The 24,666-nt window shown below is 34.6% G+C and overlaps 1 protein-coding gene across 1 annotated transcript in view; it reads left to right on the forward strand.

Moving 5' to 3' along the window:
* ELP4 (elongator acetyltransferase complex subunit 4) overlaps window positions 1-24,666 on the forward strand; it is a 159,292-nt gene that overhangs the window by 46,663 nt on the left and 87,963 nt on the right. The window contains exons 6-8 of the mRNA XM_086612908.1: window positions 2,977-3,061; window positions 8,824-9,012; window positions 23,168-23,276. Of these exons, the coding sequence (XP_086469034.1) occupies window positions 2,977-3,061; window positions 8,824-9,012; window positions 23,168-23,276 (383 nt within the window). The remainder of the gene's footprint in view (window positions 1-2,976; window positions 3,062-8,823; window positions 9,013-23,167; window positions 23,277-24,666) is intronic.

The following is a 24,666-nucleotide window of genomic DNA, read 5'->3' on the forward strand; positions in this document are numbered from 1 at the left end:
GCCTAACTGTTATCCTTTTTAGGTGTTTTTTTATTCTGTTTTCCTGATCCTGCAACTTTTGTATGTCCTTTATGTTCTTCAAAGAGTATACTTAACCTATAACTGGTTAGATGCACTTAGAATTCACTTTGTTGACCAGCCTTACTTTTCCTTTTCTTTTTCAGTTAGAGGGTGACTAGCTTTGGAGGCCTTAGGTTTCATTTTTCCTCCTTGAAATTTGGAACAGTTATCTTCCCCCACCCTTCTTTTCTTTGTGAAGGGGTGGGGAGCAAGAAGAGCAACCCTTTGCTCTCCTTTCCTTCCTTCACATCCTTTCCTCCTTTCTCCTCCTTCCTTCACATCCGCTCAGTGATGGAACAGCAAGAACAGATCATGCAGTTAAAGCAGAAAATATACAAGAAAAGTAATGTACCATGTTTTCCTGTACAGCCTATATTCCTGACAGAAACAGTGAGTATAGTGAACGTACATTTTACAATCCTTGGAAAAACAGTGCGGCATCTTTTAATAAGCAAGATCCTTTGTCATAATGTTTTGTGGCATAAGAACCATGTATTTGTAAAAAGGTCCAAATTGTCTTGGTACTTCTAATTCTCTAGCATCACATTAAGAAGCCCATTTTATTTAAACTGTTCTTCAGTGAATGAATTGTCTCTGTATTTGTAGCTAATGCCTGTTGCAAGAAAATTACATTGCTTCACTTGCAGGATCAGAGATGTAGGGGCTTTATTTGAGCCAGGAACTATTGGCCGTCTTCAGAAATCATGTGTTATCTATACATTCATCCCTCTCTTCCTGTCCACACAAGCATTTGGCTTCTTTGTGGACTTGCGAAGAAAGGAGATTCTTTGACTGATTAGACAGAACTGTTACTCACTGGCCTCTTACTTTGCAATTGAAGGTCAGATTTGGAGGTTATATATATCATTTGTTCACCTTAAAGTTTGAATCAATTCTTCTTTTCTTTCCTGTGTTTTTGCACGCGTGTGTGTGTATCTGCTCTTTGACGGCAGGAGATGAGTACTGTGTTTCCCCTCCTTTCTGTAGTTCTGCTACATGATGGCTAAATAAGATTACAGGGTATCCTTTTGGATAATCACTCAAAATGGGTGGCAGTTCACTGCCCCATGATAAACATTAATTGAAAACAGATTGGGAAGTCTGTTCTACTAAAGGAAGTAGTAAATGGGACTGAGTGTTTGGTGCCAAAAGAAGGCATAAACGTTCTCTTTCTTATCTCATTATTTTTTATGTTAGGGAAAGGCAGTTATGTTCTGGCCCTAATGCTGGGACCAGGTTAACAGGGTTGTGCAGCTGACAGCAACTCTTTTCCGGTTGTTGTTGCTAGGATATTCTGGTGTCCTTTTAGTTGCATTGCTAAAGCTGGTGCTTAACAGGAAGGCAGAAATATCCTCTGTGATAACTCTGTGCATCGCAGAAAAGGCTTGCTTTCTACTCTACTTCTGTCCTCGTTGTTCAGTTGTGACTACAAAAAGAGATTTGTAAACAAGGGACCTAAAATAATTAAGCTGTAGTTGTTCACTAATACTAGTAAGTTTTACCTTAAGAATGTATGCGCTTTTGAAAAAGAATAAATTTATCTAGAGTCTAGATTTACCGATAAATTTAGATAAAACAGGTTTAACTGTCTTGCCTAATGGGGTCTCCTTATACATAATAGGGCTATTTGTCATACCCTTGATAACCTAACCTTTGTTAACTGCTTAGAAACTATCAACAGAGAAGTCAGAGGCTCTGTTGTAACCGGGATACCTTCTTGCCAGCTCTTGCTTTATCCATTACTAAATTGCCTAACAAAAAAAAAGAGTAAAGAAGGAATTGTTTAAACTCATTATCAGAATTAAATGGTGTTTAGTAACAAAGCCAAAAAAAGACTAGAAATTAGAAAATAAGAAATATCTTATTTCCTTCCTTAAATATTATGGCAAACATTGCCAGAAGGGAACTGCATCTTGTTTTTGTAAGTAGTGTTTCCACAATATTTTTCATGTCCTTATTTACATAGCATGGTTCAAATTCAAGTAAACCATTAATATTTTAGCAAGAAGTAGAAGAGCACCTATTTTTACATTTTTTAAAAAATCTATATGCATTACATTATTTTCTTTAATTCTTTCTTTGCTGCAAATCTTTTTCTGATGAATTAATTAAGGATCTCTGTATTTGTTTTTTAATTTTGAGACCCTTTAATTCTGCTTCTCCTAAGAGTTGTTCTCTAGAGCCTTCATTTGGTTTTAAGTCTGCTGAAGTCTGTTTTTAGCCACCAGTTTGCGTGGTTTTTTTAGATTTTATGTTATATTTTCTAAATAATACATAAATTCTATCTCACCATTCTGCTGTCATGCAAATAAAGCAGTAATAACACCTGTAGTGTATGGACACGAAATGGAACCATAGCGTAGTAGAATGTATCTTATGCTCTGGTGCAGTATCAGAAAAAAAATGCTAAAAAAAAATAAAATTAGACTATAGGAACTTTTTAATTGTGGAAATGTTGGCTCTTTCCTTTTTTTGTTTGTTTTGATTGTTGTAGCACTTGTGTGTATGAAAGTTTTCAGTAATAGAAAGTCAGCTCAGTTCTTCCGGGCATTGAATAGGTATACTTGGAATAACAGTTGGGTAGTTCTTTGTCAGTTATAGAAGATTAGTCCTGTGCTGTAATGGTTTCAACTTGAAGTTGCTACATTAAATCATTAATCTTCTAGATGTAAGTGAGCCTGACATAATCAAGTTTTCTTAATCTCTAGAGATTTTAGCTTTCACTAGATGTCTAAGCACTGAACTAGTTAACATGAAGCAATCACAGCTGCTTTTAATGTCAACTTTATTCAAAGAGGGTTAGGTTTTTTTCTTCTATGACACTTTTTTGTATATGACACTTTCGGACTGCTTATATTTATTTTTAATACAGCTGTTATTAAAATGTTTTACTAAACTATTTCTTCTTACCAGCAGTAGTATGAACACTGCTTACACAAGGCTGCTTCAGTCCATTCAGAGGATCATTTTCCAGGAGGGATTTGATGGCTCTGATCCCCAGGTACTGAACACCCTTGTACTCTTCTATAATCCTGTAACTAATGTTGTTTTCTGAATTTTCAAGCATGGCACAAGAAGGTCTTGGACGAAGTAACAAGGAACAAACTGTTTCCAAGCCTTGCTAAAGTAAACAAGCAAAGTGAATAGTGAGTGTGGTCATATTTTAATGTGCATTTAGAGTTTTTTACCTATTACAGGTATGCAGACCATGCAAGAGAGAACTGTAAGCCAACATTAGTAAAATGCATATTCTGTGCAATTAGCTAATAAATGGATTGCCAAATATAGCATAATTAAGCAAAACATATTTCCCTCGACAGTATTTTTTTTCAAACTTGTTTTAGCAATAATGTGTTAAGACTCTTGAAATTGAATATTTAATCTTAAACTTTCTGATTTTTTCAATATTGTTTTAACTGGAGTGGAGTGAATTTCTCAATTAATTAAATTGTGTGCATCTTTATGTAGTAAGCATTAAAACACAAGTAAAGAAATAAGAATGCTATTTCAACTTTACATGTCAAAACAGCTTACTAGACTTCTAAAGATCTCTGTACTCTTCATAAATCATACTGTGGGTAATAAAAAACATTTTCAGCATAACAGCATAGACTCAAAGCCCTTTTCTAGTTTGAGCACTGCCTTATCTGTTATTCTTTGTTGTATTCAGTAATATGTGAGTCCTTTGGAGTTGATGGAAATAAATTATATATATTGACGCTTAATTGATAGATAATTATCTTTATTGTTGTACAAAAGAAACTTTACCACAGTAGAAGTTAATTAGTATAGATGCTGGAGAACCTCAAGGAATAGAATCATAGAATGGTTTGGGTTGGAAGGGACCTCAAAGATCATCTAGTTCCAACTCTGCTGCTGTGGGCAGGGAAACCCTCCACTACACCAGGTTGCTCAAAGCCTCATCCAACCTGGCCTTGAACACTTCCAGAGATGGGGCATCTACAGCTTCTCTGGGCAACCTGTTCCAGTGCCTCACCACCTTCAGAGTGAAAAATTTCTTCCTTTAATCGAAATCTCCCCTCTTTCAGTTTAAAGCCATTGCCCCTTGTCCTATCACTACACACCCTTGTGAAAAGTCCCTCTCCAGCTTTCCTGTAGGCCCCTTTAAGTACTGGAAGGCTGCAACTGAACTGAACACAAGACTGTGTACTATTACTAGTTGAATATCTTAAAAATCTCCTTTTGCAGGGAAGATAATGTTGGAATGAATGTTTTTGTGTCTAGCAGTATGTTTTAGAAACGTTACCTGCACAGAACGCTTTTGTGTAAATTTAGGTTATTTGTGCTCAGTGTTTAGTCTCTGCAGAGGTTTCTGGGCGAGCTTGCCTTCCCTTTGGTGGTAGTGCCAGTCTGGAGAAGTAAATTGGTCCCTGACAGGCACCTCTCCCCACTCGCTGTGGTAGCCATGGCAACAGGCATGTCATCCTACCGTACCGCACCGTGTGCAGAGATGCTCTTCCCGCATGGTGACAGGTCCTGTGGAAGCCCAAGAGCTTGTCAGCTGCAAAGAGCAGTGCTGAGTGAAACAAACACCCTGCCAGCCTTCAGCCAGCAAACAACCTCCTACTGAAGAGATTAGACTGGTGTTTCTTATTTTTCTTACAAGTTAAGTCTGATGGGAAAATAACTCCTTTGTATATTCAAGAATTTTTTTAAACATAAAAGAAAATAAAAGAAAATAAAGTTTGGTCAGAGTCAATATTTTTCCTTGCTTGCAAGCAAGGAAAAATGAAACATCATGGATAGTTATTTTCTTTTCTTGTTGTTCATTGTTTCAAAATGTCTTACTAATGTCAGTAAAGCAAAACCATAACTTTAACTCAAAGTTAGAAGTATGTTTTCACTAAATTACGTGTAAAAGTTTCTGAGGTGAAGCTTTAAAAGTGTGAAGAAGAGTCCCTTTTCAAGCCAGTTTATCCATCTAGAAAGCCCTTAGCGCTTGCATAGCTGTTTCTGTTTCAAGGGAGAGAACGCATGATTTCTTGCAGCGGTATCTTTCTTTTAAGATTCCTCTTTTTCCCACGAATCATCTTTGAACACTCAGATTTTGTACATTTAGAAGCAGCATTATAATACACACTCCTTAAAAATATATCCATAGTTGAATGTAGTTATGGCCCAGAATAAAACTTGGATCTTTTTATCTTCCAAATCTATGAGAAATTCACCTCTCAGCTACTCTGTATCCCCTTCTATTTAGTCAGCTTTCAGATGTACTTTTTAAGTAGCCAGATGTGAAGATAGTAGAGTAAGGACCATCCTGTATTCTTCTGGACCTGTGTCCTTTCCTGTATATAATAATAATACAAGCTTCTGAGAAGTTTGTGCATGTATGTTCTTCCCCCCCAGATAATCCTCTCCATATTGGGTGAGTCCTGTTGACAGTGGCTTTCATGAAGTTTGGAGAAAATTGCAAGGGCCAAAATGTAGCAGGGAGGTACTGAACTTTCAGCAGATTTACTTACTGACTTTAGGTAGATCCATTAGTTGCTGTCTGTGAATGATAAAAGCTGATGCCATTAATGCTTCATTTTTCATACTGTGAAGTATAATCATTCCAAAATCTCTGGTCTCTGGAGGTCTAGAAATGTGTTGCTTGTTGGATCTGGGTTCAAAGGAAAAGTTTAACCTGACTTGTAAAACGTTCAGACATTTTTGCCTACTTTCACATCAATATGCCAATGATACTTAGAGTTACTACTCCTTTTTATTGGCTCCTCTTTATCTAATACCAGTATTTGAAGAGGGGTCTGGAGAAAGGTGAGCAGAATGTGACTTACCCCAGCTGACGGAGATTTAACGTCATTAGGAAAATTAGCGAAAACTACCATTAGAGGTTCAGTAGACCTCTGATAAAATGGTACAGCATCTCTAGGACCTAGTATGATTGGGTAACAGTGTTTTATAGGACCATCTGCTGTTGGTCATCATAGATTAATATTTTTTTGACTGTGGTGCATGACAATAATTCCTGTTTGAGCTATTGGGCTACAGAAGAGTTTGGTTGAAGTTAACCAAGGCAATAACCTATTTGTTCACGCTGACTTAAACATCTTTGCCACGAATTATTTGGAAATTCAGAGTCTGAATGACCTTTAACCTAGAAATATGGCCATCAATTTCACATCCATTTTAAAACCTCCTGGTAACTTTACTGCTGATCATTAAGTATGAATCCTTTATAAATTTAGCATGATTTTAAGACATACAGAATAGAAAACTTTTTTTTTTTCAGAGTTGTTTTGATTTTTTCATGTTTGACAGCAGAACTTTCATAGGCAGCTTTGTTTCCTTAAAAAATTTTTTTATACTTTGGAGCTCAAGTTGGATCACTTTCAGGGTAATAAAGTTGAGGAGGATTGGTTTTTTGTTTGCTTTAAGTTTTTTAATTCTTCATAATCATAATTCTTGCTGCCAAAGCAAGCATTGTTACAAAAATTACATGAAAAAAAGTAAAAAAAAAAAAAAATCCAAACTAATGAGAGAATAAAAAATCTAGTGGTATATCTACAAAAATGTTACCTTACTCTGTACTGCAGGCTTGTTGTTACAGAGTATTAGAGTTATGATTTTCTTATGTTTCAATTATGGAATAAGCCATTTGTCAGGGCTTTGTGGGCCTGACAGAATTATACTGGTAGAAATTCTGTTACTGGCCAAAACAAATACGACTGATATTATCTAGTGTTTTAATAGCTTTATCTCTTACAAAGATATGATCATAATCTTATGATTTAATATTGTGAAACAAGCATCTGTCATCCTTTACCCAATAAGAGAACTGATATTCTGATACAGTTTTTTCACTGATATTCTTCATAAGAAAAAATATTTTTTCTCGTTACAGAAGTTTCTGTAAGTTTTACATATGTTTGCCCTGAAATTTTGAAATACTCGAACACTTTATCTGCATGATCAATATGCATTATATATGGGTAAAATAGTTTTCTTAAATACCTGATTTTGTACTATTGCATAAACACGCATCAAGAAATGCATGAATCTACTCTGATTAGAAGTCACTAAAGAATATTAGACTGGCTTCTATTTTTCCTGTTCTTTTTAAAACTCTGAACATCGAGCCTAACAAATATCATACAGAGAAGTCACATTGTGTCTTATTATCCTGTACTGTTATCTAGATCTTCATAAGTTAGTGTAAATAGATCACTTTACATGAGGAAAGCCTAAAAGCCTGCAAAGCCTGAGACTAATGAATCCACCAGAGTTAAAACATGTATCACTTTCACAAAAATTGTAAACGAATTGGCAGATCAACTCGCTGTGTAAGCCATGAGAGTTGGATAAATGCAGAGCCATGTGGTACTGACTGTGTTTCACAACTGAGTCTCTGTCTGCCCAATATGGAGAAGGAAGTATTTATAAGAGTAGCCTCTTGTCTTGTAAAAACCTTTCCTCTGGATTTCCAGAGCAGCTGTGCAGTGTTTAGTGCTTGATAGTTACTGTTTGTTCCAGCTGCAATTCGGGATAGTGGAAATGAGTATCTACAGTTTATCAAAGCACTTCATTGTAATGAAAAGTACCTGGAAGCTTTTATTTATATAAACTAGTTATATGTATATTTATATATAAAAAACATAAAAGTTAAATATGAACTCAGAACACTAGAAATGTATCTTGGATCACCTCGTACAGGAAGTCTTTCAACAAGGATGCTTATTGTCTCTCTCTCAGCTGTTGATAGCAAATATACCTAAAATCCTTTTCAAAGATCACCAGGAAAGGTCACATCAAATAAGCAGAAATTAGATTTGTCATCATGAGAGATGACATTTTACTTTGCACAAACAAATTACAACTCTGACTTCATAATCTGCCCCTTCAGAAAAGAGGCTTTATCTTAGCCACTGCCTCTGTTGGCTGCTTTTCTGCCAGCATACTGCAGGGCAGCAGTCTTTAAGTAGGTAACACATAAGGCCGTTTAGGATTTTACATGTCAAAACAACTTAGATTCTAGTACCCTGTAGCTAACTAAAGCAGATCCAGAAACACTCATGTCAAGAACTTTCAGAAAGGTGTAGTCCTTAAGAGACAATCTGCTGATGTCTCCATCAAACTCTGTTCCTCTATGGGTAAACCTTTCTTCGTTAGTTGGAAGGAGTTGACAGGAAGGTAGATACTTAGAAATACTTAGAAAGACTTCTAAAACAGTGAAAAGGGCCATGTGTTGGTGAGATAGGCCACTGATCTTGGTCATTTAGAAGTAGCAGAAAAAGTGAAACTGAAGCAAACAGTCAGAATAGTCAGGTTAGGGAAGTAATGCAGCGAAAAGTTGAAAATAGAGAGGAAAGTTGTGTTTGATTGCTCTCAGGCCCTTCAAGCAGACCAGTTTAGAGCTGGGAGAAAAGATTCTTTTGCCTGTTTTTTAAGGCAGTGATGGAGGAGAGAAAGGACATGAAAAATCATAGTATTATTGGATTTTGTGTCAGAATATACTTACTTAGCTGGTTACAGGATGCAAATTAGTAGTTTTCAGTATTTCTATGCTGATTTTTGCACTTTTACTTGCTTCTCTGACATAGCATGATATCTAGTCAGTGAAAAAAATGCCATTCCATGTGTAACTTTTATAAAATCATCTTGAGATTAAGCTATGAGTACTTAAACTATGTAATTATTATGGATATAAATTCTAAAAATTATATTTTTTAAATACATTACATGACATTTTCCTCCTAATGTTTAAAAAAAATAACAAGTGACTTTTTTTTTTTTCAATAGAAAAAACAAAAGAATATTTTGCGGATAGGAATTCAGAGTCTGGGTTCCATGTTGTGGGGTGATGACATTTGTAGCAGTGATAATCCTGAAGATATTCATAGCCTTACAAAATTTCTGTACGTTCTCCGTGGCCTTCTCAGAAAATCTCTGTCAGCCTGCATCATCACAGTGCCAGCTCACCTTATCCAGGTAGGAATGCTGTCTTTACTGTGTTTCATAGTTGACACATCAGTTAGCAAAAATTTAAAGCTTTTGGTAAGAAAAGAAATGCAACTTTGGATGTTTTGAAAACTCATTTTGTTCAAAGGGCAAAATTAAAACATAAGTTCGCTGTAGCATTTCTATACTTTTGTGGGACAATTGTGCTGCAAATTCTACAAAGACCTAAGCATAAAACCATCTTAGATACCTTAGATGCCTTATGTGGGTCTTAGTCTTTTTTGAAAAACTATCAAAATTTCAGAAACTGTAAAAAGGCAAAGAGAATCCTGCTAGTAATCTCTTTCTAAATTTTATTTTTACAATAACCCTGTGCACTTTTCCACTGCCTTCAGAGCGCTGTTCAGAGTTTCCATACAAGACATTTCAGTCCTCTGTCTTCATCTGTCATACTCATAATGATGATGTGTGATCTTGTTTTTAAAGCCAGGATTCTAATATCCTCTTGTATTGGGACCAGGAACAAATCAGTGATGGTATCAGACTAATTTTCCCACTGCAAAATAAGAAGCTGTGCTAGCAGCACCTTTCCTGGAATGATATAGAGACTTTAATGTATCTTCTGGAAATAAACTTTTTCAGCAAAAGGAAAAACGTAGTCTTTTTTTCTGCGAGTGGCAATGTAACTTACAACAGCAAAATTAGTATTCACAATGAACAGAGAACCTATAATTTTAGATATTAGATATTAATTTGATTTGATTGTAGTAAAAAAGTACTGGATAAAACCTCGTATTATGCAAAATGTTTTCATAGTAGATGAGTTTCCCATTAGATTAAATCCTTTCTTAGGTAAGTACCTGACTCTCACTGATGTATTGTGCTTGTAAAGGTGTTTGAATACCTGCAAATGTTATTTATCTAGGTACCTGATGCACTTACTGCTTCGAAAATACAGAAATTTGATTTTCTAGTTTTAATGTTGTAATCAAAAGTTTATGAATTTTCCTCTTGTAGTGCAAACCTCTATCTCCTTATTTAGCTATTTTTAAATGTTAGATGGCAATTTGCCTTCAGAAAGATTGACAGTAAAATTTAATGCTATTAGTAGAATTTGGGAATGTAAAACTAGCATCCTTCTTTTTACACATTAGAATTACCTGTCCATAATCGGGAAGTATAATTGGTTTTACTGTGTTATTGTATATATATTATGTCAATAAAAGGTATGATCATATTTTAGAGAGGAAGTCCAGAAGCATCTCTAAGAAACAAACTGAAGTATGAAGTTTTTTGTTTGTTGCAAACTTACCTGTGAAATTGATTTTGAGTTTGTGTTTATAAATTCCATATAAATCAATTCCTATCAAATTCGGATTGAAAATAGATCTCATTTTTTAAATAACTGATTTTTTTAAATTTTAATGGGATTGTTTTACAGTAAGTGCTAGAATATTCTGAGCAAAGAAAAAAGAAACATCATTTCCAGAATCTTTGCTTGAGAGCATTAATTTTTTTTTGAAATTGTTAAACTTCATGTATCCTTCTTTAAGCACTAAACTGTGGAGAAAACTGTCATTAGGAGGAGCAAAGCTGCCGAGGGTTCCTTATACCCCACATTACTCAGTTCCCAGAGCCCTGCTGTGTAGTTGTTCCACTCTCCAAGAAGCCTGTTAAAGAGCCCCTGAGAGCATGTGTACAGCCCTCCATGTTAATAGTTAATTGGTGAGGATGGCAAGATGAGAGGACAGCCGAACATGTGGTCTCTCAGGCTCAAGCCGTAGACAGACCTTTAGTTATAATAACAGCAGCTGCTCACATTCTCACAACCCAGCTACTCACCATTCTGTTGCTGAGGTTTCTTGCTGGATTAAAAAAGTAAAGAAAATATCTTTTCTTTCCAAGAGAATAAGAGAAAGGGATTTTTTTTTCCAAGTGCATTTCTGTATATGTATTTAATTTGATCAAAGTTCTAGCGTATGCCTTCTCTGATGAATCTTAAAGTCAGTACACTGAAGGCATAGAAAATACACACTATGTTTCTGAAGGTGTAATAAATTCCACATTTATTCCCTGAACTACTGTTTCTGTGTTTTCTATGTTATCTTTTGCCTCCCAAATATATTAATTAGGCAGTCTACGAGTAAATTCTTCATACAATTCCACAAAGGTAAATATAAAGTCAAAATCACATTTTGATCAAGGTTTTGTCTGCTTACTATATACAGAAAAATAGTTTCATTTTTCCTTGCTTTGTCTTGAAAAAATAGATTTTTAGTAGTGACTCATGCCATAGCTTGTGTTTGTCAGCTCCAGTGCTAGTTACGCCAGTGAAGAAGAAATAAAACTCACAATCGATAGTACTGATTCTCAACAGGGACAATGTCTTTCCAACCCAGACTAGTTATATTTTTCATATGTAGTGTATGAATAATGCATATATATATATAGAGAGAGAACATATATATAAAGTTTGAGATTTGTTTCTTTTATATATTTTGCCAAATACTTTGCATGTTGTACTGTGACAGGGAGTTCCACAAATTAAATCTACCTGGTTTGTTTCTTTTTCAGAAAGTTTAGTTTTGCCCTTACTTTTCATAAATTATGTCTTTGTTCTTGGCTGATGAGACAATAAGATAAGGCTACCTATTTTCTATATTCTGGTAATCTTGTGGTTTTTCTCTTGCTACCTCCTTAATCTGTTTTTAAACAGTCACTTTTCTTTTAGTCATATTTTACTTTGTTACAGCAATGTAATACAATGATGCTATTATTGTTTGTTTCCTTTTCCTACATTCTGATGTCTGCTTTGTCTCTTTGATGACTACTGAGCATTAAACAGTGATTTTGTTCTTGATGCTTTTCCCTCTGTGATACACATCCACCAATGTGGCTCTTTCATTATTCCAGCTATTCATTGTCTTGGATTTAAAAACTTTGAATTGTATTTATCCAAAAATGATGCTTTTTGGATGGGACACGGAATGTCTTCACAGTCTTCTGGAAGGCTGTATTTTGGTAAAAGACACAAATTTAGAAAAAATCTTGTTGTGTACAGCATTTTTTCAGAATAATTTAAAGAAATTGTAGTCCACTAAAGAACACAGATTTTTTGTGGTTTAGGTGAAATTTCTGGTGCAAACAGTTCATGAAGAAAAAAGAAAATTCTCTTTTCTCAACCACAAAAAATAGGAATACATTATTCTGGAAGAGGATTTCAAAAAAATGACACTAAAAACTTATCCAATTATGAATTTTATTCAGATGATATGTGACAAGTTTTACTTGATTGATATTTTCCACCAATTGAACATACTCTTATCTTACACTGTCTGTCAGGTAATAAATATTGAGATACTTACGAGTATGATTAAAATAGTTGATGGAAGGTTATTTTTCAAGTCTTTCTACTGCTTCTTGAAAACGGCATTGTGCCTATGAAATTAGAAGGTGCATTTGAAAAGGGAAAATTACTTCCATTTTTAAAATCCAGCATTGCTCAAGGAGGGCAGACTGAAGAGGAATTTCATTTGTTGTTATGCTTTCCAAATCTAAGGAATATTATAAAAACAAGTAAGGACTCTTTTTCTGTATGTTGATAATCTGTGGTTTAGTACCTGATGTCAAAAAACAAAAACACAACTTTTTGTGCCACAGAGTGCGACTTAAAGGACTTTAGTGTCACTATTTTATACTGGCAAAAGCCTTGAATTAGAATTTAAAATATTTTTGTATTTTCTTCTTTTTCCTTCATTACTAGAAATCATTGGTAAATCCAAAAAACATCTTTCCCTCAAAATACTAAATAATGTTTGTAATTCTGTTCCTTTTCTTCCCAATTTTGTACCACTTAAGTAATATTTTTTTGAGTAGATTATTTTTTTCACTGAGAGAAAACATAACACTTTTATTAAAAGCCATCCTTTGTTTTGAACCTGAAGCTCTATTACTGGTAAGGACTAACAACCATATTAGTCAGCATGTACCAAGGGAAATTAATTGACTAATGAAAAGTCAGTATGAATAACTCTGGTTACAGAACCTGTCCTCAGAGTCTAAAGTTCTGTTTAGCAAGATATTTTCATTATTTCATCCAGTATGTTAAAAAATTAATTTCTTACAATATTAATGTTTTGATGCTTTGAATTCACTGAAGTGCAGAAGTTATGGTATGTTTCAGTGTAGAAAAATTCAGAAACAAACCTTTTCACATTCTTAGCCTTTTGTGTTCACACTGAGTAATTTAGCAGCTAAACTCGAAGTCAAGCAATAGAGTGCTTTAGAATCCATTGCTAATATAAGATTATAAGATGTGAACTCCTATAGCTTGTGAATTTCTCACAGTTTGAAATCTTTATTCCTATGACAAGAGCTAGGAGTGATTGCCTGCCTTAGAACTCTAACTTCTGAGAGTTCACAAGTGTAAAATGCTGAATAACCTTCAAATGAATTTGGTGAGGGAGCCTCTGCACACAAATTTCTGTTGAGATCAAATGCCATGTAGTTTCTATATCATAGCTAAGCAAGCCTTCAAAATTCTCTGCAAAATAGAAACTGTGAAGATGAAATAGTCTTTATCTTTTTCTATATTGGTGGGTTTTAATGTGCTTTTTAATGTTCCATGTTGCTTTTCGTCATATGTGAGAAATACAGTTTAACAACCATACAAAGAAATACTGAGAATCATGAGTTTATGACAGATATTGTTGGGTTATCCACAGCTTTCAGATAGGAATATTCTGATTTGGATATTCTAGCATCTTTAAAATTATGATCGAGTAGGAATCTCAGAGAAGCATACAATTCAAAATTTAAATTGTGGGACATTAAGTAATTTTGGTTTCAATTTCTATTATCGTTGATAGTATTTGCTAATCAAGTTGCAGAAGAAATAGAAATATTTTGTTGTTTCATAAAATAAGTTGATGGTTGCCAAGAGGCTGTATTCTAATGCTGCCACTTCTGATTTGGTAACAACTGCCCATTTCAAAAACAAATACAATATAGATCTGAAGCATGTTTTTGTACCCATGTATTAATTGTCTTCTAACTGACTTAGCTATATGATGATAAACAGTCATATTTTATGTTAAAATTGCATTCCTAAACCAGCCTTCTGATTTTAAGAAATTTTACTTTTTAGAGGACACTATATACACATCCTTATCACCATCTCAACATAGTTTTTAATCAAAAAAATCACTTTTCCAAAATGAGTATGTCAAACTTTAAAAGTTTGCATAAAACATATGCAACGTTGCAGTTTTATTTTATATTTTTTTATATAATCTGAAAATATGCCTATGAAACTTTAAAAAATCAGGTAAGATTTAGAACTAAATCTTTCAACTGCAATATTAGACCTAAACAGTTAAATATCCCATCACAGTATGGAGATAGTCATCTGTTCAAGCATATGGAATCTTTTGGCTACTGGACTAAGTAGTTAATATAATGCCCAGTGTCCAGACATGGACACAACTGTTATGGAAGCAGAAGGGAAGAGGCTCATGTATTGAGCCCATTTGGACACCGATAAGTAAAGATTAGAAGAGTGACTTTAAATAATGCAGGGCAAGGTAGTTGTCTGCTTTAAGCAAGTAATTCTGTTAGAAGATGGAAGGTAGTATTGTTTTTCTGAAGCAATACTATTTTCTTCTCATGAGTACAAGTTCTAGAAAAAAATGCCCTGTGAATCTAGCATTAAATATGGGTTTTATCTGTTATCTGTTGTATTTCAGAACAAAGAACAATAATTTTGTGTAAAACAATTTTATATTTAAATTATTGCATATGTATTTCCCGTCTTAAATGATTGTCAAATAACTGAATATTAAATTTCTGTGCAGCGTTTGCTTAGAAACATTTTTATATGAACTTTTGGTGTTTAAAAACCTTGAAATTTCAGAATTTAGTTTTATGTCTTTTTGTTTAAACCTGCTCTATTAATTGCAATATAATCATAATAAAAAGGAATACTGCATCTTTAATGATGTTTTTGTGCCTGTGTAGTTAAGCTTTAATGCTAGGGGAAAAAAAAAAAAAAGATTAAATTAGCCTTGTAACCTCTTTCTCTTCCAGACTGATGATGGAAAATAAAAGCTCTTAGCCACAGAATGTAACACTTAGAATTAATATTTAATTAGACCAGCAAATTGTACACCGTGGCTGAAAGCTTCCAAAGAGTTGTTAGTGCCACAATTGACCTACAAGTTTAATAATAACTCACTTCTAGGAGCAAGTGCCAGTTCAGCATAGTGGAGTCACTGTAAGAAAGTCCTGTGAGATTAAAATCAGCAAACCAAATGGCAGGCGAGGATTCCTGGGATGGAGCCTTCTGGAAAGCTGGGAGCTGGAGTAGCTTTTCAGCCAGGATTCAGATGAGAACAGTGGGCAAAAAAAGCTGATCCCTCCTGTTCTGGGAGCTTCTGGTTGTAGGCCAAAATCCTAGAACAGATTTTTTCTAAATGTTCTTACTGCAGCTATTAATTTATATCACAAATCAAGTAATGAATGACTTATCTTCATGTTTTAATTAAGTTTTAATGCAAACATTATCGCTGAATTCACCGGTCATGAATTTTACTCATGGAAGAATGGAACTTTTTTGGTGTGACATGTAATTTAGTATGTTTGTATTGCAGAATATTTAATTTTATAGTATCTTAACTGCTACGTAAAAGGGTTCTTGTTATAGTACAATATGGTCAGCAAGTTATTGTACTGTTATGAAATATGTAATTTAAATAAAAATGTGTATACATTGTAAAATAGAATATTTTGAAGGTTAAATAGCTTAATGTCACCTTTCATTTTATGAACAATTAAAATACAAAGCCAGTAACTGTACCATTAGCTATCCATCTGAGCCTTAATTCTATGGCAAATTATTCTAGTGAAATAGGGCACCATAAGTTCAAAAATGTGCAAACACACAGCAACAGACTGAGAAAGGAACATTCTGCATTATTTATTGGCTAGATCCTAAATAATTAAAGAAATGCCTACTCATTAGTTAAAAATTAAAGCAGATGAGAACCTTGCCAGCAGAGGGAGCAGTCATGTCTATCCTTAGGTCCCCATCGCTTCCAGCCTACCCATCATTTCCACCCTACCTCTTCTTATTGCCCATCTGGACCTAGATTTGCCAGCCTGCTCCTGATGACAGCCTATAATTTTATACTGAATAAGGGATTCGGGTTTTAAACGGTTTTTTATTTCAGAATCTTGCCACTTGATTACCAGCATCAGTTAGATATTCCTTTTGATATTTGTGTCCTAGTAATAGAAACAATAGTGGAAGATCTTTTTGGTCACCTGTGAATAAAATGCGATTCACTGTTTAAAGAATTAGAGCTGCAGCTTTAGTTAGCCTTTCTGAATTGGTAAGCAAACTGCAATGACATTTTTTTCAGGCAAAATGGCCACAGAACGAACTCCTGTAACCTTTTTCTTGTAATGAATAATTCCCAATGGAGTCACAGGATTTTAGTTAAGCCAGTTGGTCTCAAATATATTAATTTCAGCAGTTTCATTATGGCTTTTATGTGCATGACTCTCATTCTTTAAGTCTGCTTTTGCATCTGTGTTTTATACTACATTGTGACCAACTTGTAGCATTGAATATTTTATGTGTTTAATGTTGTAAACAAATCTGTTCAAATGGTCATTTCACTTTTACGATAACTAAAAGCAAACAATAACATACAGTTTTCAATATATATGCTTTTATAACAATGAGACAATCTCATTAATAAGGACCAGGTAGTATTCAGTGGAGATGCTGGGCTCATCTCAGCCCAGAACTTGTACTAATTTCTTCCCAGCTCCACACCCTTCACTGGAGAAGGGCTTTATCAGACTTATTTTATCTACCCACTACAGCAGGGCTCACGCAAGAGTCCTGCACCACAGAACCATTCATAGTCACATGCAGCCTGTGCTTTCAGCTACTGAATGCTAAGGAAATAGACAGAGGAGAAAAGCGCTGAACAGGGATTCAGCTCAAAACATGTTGCCCTCTAATACCCTGTACATCTGTCACCTCTTTCAGCCAGATAATAACGGGATTTTCAGCGCCCAGCTTTCTGGGCTTTGACTCCTACATCATCTTCGTGATACCACCACATATTTTCCGGGTACCCCAAACCCTTAGATGCCACCTCCTAAACCAAGCCTTCAGTAGAGGAGAATAGATAGGGCTTTGACGAAAGGATGAGTTCCGTTTCCAGCTCACTGTTGACTGACTTTGGACAACTCACATGACAGCTTTGTGATTGTTACGTGACTTGTAAATGAGGAATGCAACACTTGCCTGTCTTTTGCAAAGCACTTGAAGATCAACAGATGGAAAGTTTGATTTAAACTTTGGTTTAGTCTTTGTTCTTACTTTTGGTTTTGCAAGCATCAGAAACAACTGTTATTGACTTGCTTGTTTTATCTATATTTTCACTGTTGGCCTGTAGGTCTTCCCTCCAGTGGCAAAACAGACATACTTTTTATTTTGTAGGGTGCCAAGGTTTGCTGGCGCTGGATTCTTTTATAGCTCGAGTAATAGACAAGCCCAGGCCATTCATCTTCAATGAAGATCAAAAGATATTTTTTTTCAGTGTGTGCAGGTTTTATTTCCCAGCTGATGATTTTTCCTGAAAATTTATCCAGGATTTTTTAATCATTTACTGTGTCATCCACCTTCATCCTGATATATTTGATAATAACATTGCACAGTTCTCAGTAGTGACAGTGTTTTAGGTGTAGTATAAGGAAAACATGGCTCAAATGTTTGGGGTTTTTAAGAAACAAAAATACTAGTTCTAACTAGTTTCACAGTTGAAATCTTGAGTTTATATAGACTATCAAGACAAACATTATTAAAAGCAACTTTAAGAGAACAACCAAAATCTGGAATTGTGTAACATATTGGCCAACAGATGCTTTGTTACTCCCTTCCCATTTTTACAAGTATGTTGCATCTAATTTCCTGCTCATGTCTTCACTACATGTCCTTTCTTTGCTTCTGTAACTTGTATAAAATAATTCAAAGATAGTATTCATTGCTTGAAATTAGCTAATGTAGTACTGTGTACATATAAACAAATCAACCAAAATCAATGCTTCTGTGCTTTCAGCCATATGAACAGATATTTATACTTCAGTTCTGTTATAGTGAGTAAGGTTCTTCAAAGGTAAAAGAAGATGCCTAATCAGTCAGAATCGCTAAATGTGGATTTCTTATCACTGAAGGCATTGTAGTTCGTACAAAATCCTTGAAATATATTTCTAGGCTATCTGTCTTCCAGCAAAGACTTCATGCTTGTATTCAGTTTTCTTTTGATATTGATACAAATTTCTACATACCAAAATATGTTAATGTACTGTTGCTTGTCTTATATTCCCGTGGTGTACATTCATTTTAGACTCAAAATTCAAAGTTCAGTTAGTAGATTTGGTCTGTGCAATCACTGAGAACAGTGCTAATCAACTTGGAATCAGAATAAGTATAAAATTTTATACTTTACAGTCTTTGTTAGTTACTGATATAACATTTTTTGGCAGAGTAGTTATTAATCTTTTATTTTCAGAATTTGTGAATAATGAAAAAGTGCACAAACTGTATGTCTCTATAAAACCAGTACAAGGGCCTAATACCTAACTGCTTTTACCAAAAAATGTATGGGTAATTATGTGATTTTCTGAGCAGTAATTATTAACAAATGGTGATAAATATTTAAGCGATGTTTCTTAATGTTAATAATTTATCTTTTCAATTTAAAATCCTTTGGAGATTAAATAGCACTGACAAGTGGTAAATATTTGTATATTGTGAAGTCATTACCACATCATTATGTGATAGTCTCTCAGAAACTATCAAGAATTATTTCATCTATTGAATATCCAGTCAGTGTTTCATTATAGTCCAATGTGGATGCCTACATTATCATACTAAACTTACTTCAGCTTTATGATAGAATGCCGCAAAAAAGACACAACAATTTTTGAGCTCTTTTTGAAAATTCACGCACCAGAATTTGCTTGAAGTTCATCAGGTTTATATTACCTTGCATGAACTTGCTTCCTTGCTGATTATTATTGAGACCTTCTTTCAAATGAAGTGTCAGGATTATGAGACTCACGTGTTGGCGACAACACAAATTGTTGCCTACAATTACAGTTTTACCTACACTTGGGAGGAGTATCTGAATTAATCTTTAAATTCTACGCTGGCTTACGGAATGTATGCAACTCACCATTTAAATGGGTTTGTCCCAGTGCTAGCAGTTGTTTGTAAGTAGTTTTTTAGGTAATTAAACCCATTTTAGGATTCAATGTATTAACTCTTAATCAAACATTTTAAAATTAAATCAGTGATGGGATTAGATTACCAGAATGTAAAAGTAGAGAAGTCAAATATAGCCCTCTACCAAAATACAGGCCGAATGTCTCTTTGACATGAATGAGAGACAGTCTTAAAATACCTTATTTTCAACTCAATATATAAATCAGTATTAAAATTCTGTTAATGTATTGATCAGAATACAAATGCAAATATACGAAGCCCATGTGATTCAAGAGCTTAATGTATTCGTACAGGTGCTAGTTGGATGTCATTAGAGATCTTTAACATGAGTCTCTCATTTTCCTTTTAAATTATGATATCGTTTATATGTGCTGTGTAGAAAAGTTGGAGCCATTCTAAGAAAATTTTCCATTCTTTGATTTTTCTTTGCTTAATTCAGCACACTGACTGAGAATTTAAATATTTTTATTACGTAAATTTTGTGAGGTTTTTAATTTCTTTAGAAACTGACAAAATAAAAATGGGAGGACATATCTCTGGGTGTTAGAAAAATTTTGACAGGAAATCAGAGGAGAACTAGAAATTAGAGCAGAATAGAAAAGACAGATTTTTTTCCTAATATGGAATCCAGATGAACCAAGATTGATTTGATTAATAGTAGTAATGATAAAATTGTAGTACATTAAGAACTCAATCCAGTAGAAACACACAGTATTAATTTCAGTATGTCAGTTTGAGCGTACAGGCTATACATATATTTGTGTTGGTAGAATACCGTGCTTTATACTCAGATACGGAAGATGATACATTTTGAACTGCTTTATTTGTAAATAAGTATTTTTAAACATGCAAAAATAATTACTCAAAGATATGTAGATTCTTCAAATAAATTAGTAAGACAAAGCAATCTTTTTTCTGTAATTGCCCTTCCCAAAAGCTGGTTAAACACATATATATAGTTCCCATTTACATATCCAACTAGCTACATGGATTTTCTTGAGACGTTGTTTTGAGTGTACACTTTGGTTGAGCCCAAATATCGCAAGTTTGCGCTTAATAGAAAATGCCTGTCTAAAACAGTGAGCACAAAGTAAGTTATAGAATGGATGCCCAGCCCAGCCTGCACAACAGGGTTGCTACCATGTTGTTAGAATAATTACATTTTGGCTGAACTAACTAATTTAGAAAAACTGCAGTACATCTAGCGAGACTGAAAACTTTCCAGGACTGGGTTGAGTGTTTTTTTTATTATTTTTTAGTGTAGTTTAAAACAATACCTCTTCTAGCTGCCAACAAACTCTTTCCCTGAATCTCCTCATTCCTGGCTTCTCTCCTAACCATGTCCTGGCTCACCTCCAGAGCTGCCAAGTTTATGCCAGAAGCAGGAGGTAGATTTGTATGGGGCTGGAGGAGGATCTGGAGCTCTGTTAAATTTTCAAGCCCAGATGGGGCAACATGATTTGTGTGTTTATGTCAGTATGCCATACATCACAACTATCTGTGTGCTGACGTCAGCTTTGATTGGACATTAATGTGCTGAACGCTGCAAACTAGAAAATACATGATAGATACAGATCTATGGCAACAATGCCACATAAGCAAATGTCTATTTGGTGTGGCAATTCATTGTGCAAAATATTTCCCAAGATACACTGCATTAAGCCAGGAGAATATTTTGACACACTTTAAAAACAAAACCAAAGTCAACGTGAGCAAACAGACTACAATTTAAGAAGGCAAACTTGTTCAGAAGAAGAGCTGAAGCCAGCATATTGAAGTATGTATCATTAGGCAAATACTGAATTGCTATCCCTCAATTTAATCTTTCCAGAGTTAAGACCAAATAGGAAAGATGCTATTCTTATTTGCAGGACTATTCATGATGAGGATACCTTGCTGATGGTTGAGCAGCTTTCTAACCGCCGTTTTTGTAACCCATTGTTATCAAAACCAGCAAGCAAAAATGTTGATGGACAGCAAACGTTTTTTCAGATGACAGAATCTTTTTTCTCTACCAAGAGTTTAGGGTAGCTTCCAGAAATCATCAGTGTTTGTTTATTTATATAACAATTTTGTATTTCTTGCTTATACAAATAACAGCCTGCTGAACAACCAGCAAAATACAGTAATATCTGGTCTGTGGGTTTAGAGGTCACTGGCTACTTTAGATTTCTATTTATACCATCTTTATGTGATTGCCCCTGTAGAATAGCGTGACCAAAAGTTTCCATTAAAATGTAGTATACCATCTCTTTCTCTCTCTCTCCTAGAAGAGGAAATAATTTGCAGGTCAGTTTTAATATTTCAGAGGTGCATGTATGTTATCGCTAATGTTATTCCTCAGAAAGGAAGTTCTGTAGTATAACACTATTTTATCGTTATCCATCATTAGACTTTGTAGGTAAAATTGAAGTTCCCTGATTCCGTGGGGATAGGTCATTTTGGCCTGTGCACAAGCAGCAGCTTTGAAAAGAGACCAGTCCCCAGGATTTAATGCCATCTGGCCCATAAGGTGGGGAAGGGAGGGGGTGTAAAGGTACCATGGGATCAGTGGATTTAGGCCTTGCAACCTGAGCAGATTGGGCTGTGCAGGACAAGCCACAAGTTACTTTGTGTAGTGGTCAAAAACAGAATTCAGATTATTCTTTGATGGGAGTCGAAAATGTTCACCTTTCACGTCTGCTTCGTAGGCTTCGCTGTGGCTAGGAAATAACACTGTTACTGAAATCTGGGTTCATGAAAGCAATTGGTGGATTGATCACCATCTTAATAAACCCGTATGTCAGTACAATGCACAGACTTTTCTAACATATCTAGTGATGTTTCCCTTCTCTCTGCTCCTAATTACTTTGTTATCAAATAGTGTACCAGGATTTAAATTGACCTTTCATAATAAACATCAGTCATACATTTTATGAAAAAAGTGCAGAATGTACAAAACGCTTTAGAATTAATGAAAAATACAAAACTATAACTCGGAGCTACAGAGCTAATTCTTCGTACTTGGAATGAGTATTTTGAGGTGATTGGTCTTGATACCTCTGAAGGTATGACGGATATACCACCTACAGCCTCAAGAACAAGAGTATACCAACTCTCCAGGCAGCTTTAAGATAACTACTTTTTGCTCATTACGTACTGACGTCATCAAAGCATTTAAGAATGTTTTTTCCTGAGTTACTTCTGAAGATCTCTGTTGTGACCTTTGAATGCTGCTTTCTGCTATATAAAATTAAGTAAAAAAACCTATGTGGAAAACAGCTTATTTAAGGCATATGACAGTACATTGTTGCACAAGACATAGGGCATCATTTATAAATCATAAATATATTGAGAAATAGTAATGCAACTTGAAGTTTTAGATTCATATGTTGCATAGAGAAGAACTTTTAGAAAGAAAAATGCTGGACAAAATGCTTTGGGTTTCCATGTTGTTTGACTGGTGACCAAAATGAATAATCGTGTGTTGTGCTTGCTCAAAATATTAGAGGTGATGTGCCTAAGTGTATAAAAAATCAAGGTTTTCAGAATACAAACAAAAGCTGGGCATCTGACTCATAGTAGAAGTCAATGAGAGGTGCTTAACTGCCACATAGTTTGTAAATATCTCTGATGTGACCAAATGCTTACATGACAAAGATTTTGGAAAATATGAGTTTAGTGATGTTTTTTATTATTTCTGCTTGTCAAATGTGTTTTCTTTAGAAAGAAATTTCAAGTCTTCTTTTTTTTTTTTTAAAAAAAAGCCCTCTAATGTAATTTCTAGGTATTGATGACCTATTTTTTCCCCACAGTTTGTCACTGAGAAGACCAAGACTTACTCTTATGTACATTAATTACCTTTTTCATCACATAGGATGTGTATTTTGTTTCCATGTCTTACAGAATAAAGCAATTATGGAACGTGTAACAAACTTGTCAGATATGGTGGTTGGTCTTGAATCATTTATTGGCTCTGAGAGAGAAACCAATCCATTATACAAGGATTACCACGGTAAGTTCCATCCTTAGCAATGCAAAAAGTCTGCCCTGAGTGTTTCTAGGGCACTTAGCGGCTTACCCTCCAATTGAGTATCTGCTATAAAGTAGCGTTTGATTTCATTTTAGAATATACCTCTTAAATGTTTCTCCTTGCTAACCAGTCTTGAGTTAGGAAAATTTTCAGTAAAGTGCATTAAGGCTGCAAAGGAAACATGGCAACTCCTTGCATGTTGTCAAGCCGTATTACTGAGGCATGGCTCAATCAGATGTACATCTCAACAGGCAGGCTTTGGGGAATTCACATGCAGAGGAGGCTTGGCAATCATCTGACCAGTGAGCTGAACTTGTCATGAAATCAATACTTTTGATCTGCCAAGTTTTAAATAGAGAACACAGAAAAACATATATTATATTAAGGTGAATAAACTGCTAAATGATGTGCTATATAAACTTTATCTAAAAATAATGTTCTGCTTTTCAGCTTTAACTTACAGCATTTACGCATTTAAAGAATTGAATGTGAATATGTGTGGCATGTAAAACATGAAACTAATTTTGATAAAAAGTCATGTAGCCTTTCAAGTGATTTATCTTCAAAATGTGTGATGGTGTTTAATCTTCCGATTTTGTTTCCCAAAGATTTTGTTAGCTGTTGCAGCAGAATTATTTAAATTTTAAAAGATTAGCTTAGAAGTTATGTATAGCCAGACCAGTGAGTAACGAACAGTTTTAGCTAATCTGGAGCGGTGCTCTGAGTGTGCATAAATTACAGCTATTATTATTGTGATACTACTGTAGTTCCATGGAAACCTTTGGTTGAATGTAAACTGCTTATCCAAAACCTGCTGTAAACATGTGAGAATGTGGCAGTGTTTTCCATAGCAGAATATATAGAAAAAGAAGCAAAGATGGTGTTGAGACACCACTGTGTGTATGCAGGCTGTAATTAATAAATCAGAGAAAAATCTTTTTGACTAGGAAAATAGTGCACGTTTCATTATCTGAAAAAAGGTGAATGAAAAAGAAACTGTGAACAAAAGCTAGAATAATTTGCCTAATTATTTTTCCAACTGTATAATCGTGATGTGGCATTTGTTTATGCTAACATAATTCTGTCAATTTGATACTCCTTTTCTCGGTACTGAAGAGATCCTTTAAGACAATATGTGTTTTAGCAGTTATTTCCTGGTTTCCTGTAAAAATGTATGCTAAATCATTTTTGGTACTACTTAATAAAAATTATGTGCTAATATACTTAGCTTTTGAGGTTTAGGCAACCTTAATTTAACATTCTAAAAATAGGTATTCTTAACAGTTTTAGCTTCATGTATTCTTTTTGCTTAAAAATATATTTTAAAATTATTTATTTACTGCAGATGATGGAAGATTTTGACATTACTCAG

The sequence above is a fragment of the Tauraco erythrolophus genome, chromosome 6 (genome assembly GCF_009769465.1).
Source record: "Tauraco erythrolophus isolate bTauEry1 chromosome 6, bTauEry1.pri, whole genome shotgun sequence".
In the NCBI taxonomy this organism is placed as follows: domain Eukaryota; kingdom Metazoa; phylum Chordata; class Aves; order Musophagiformes; family Musophagidae; genus Tauraco; species Tauraco erythrolophus.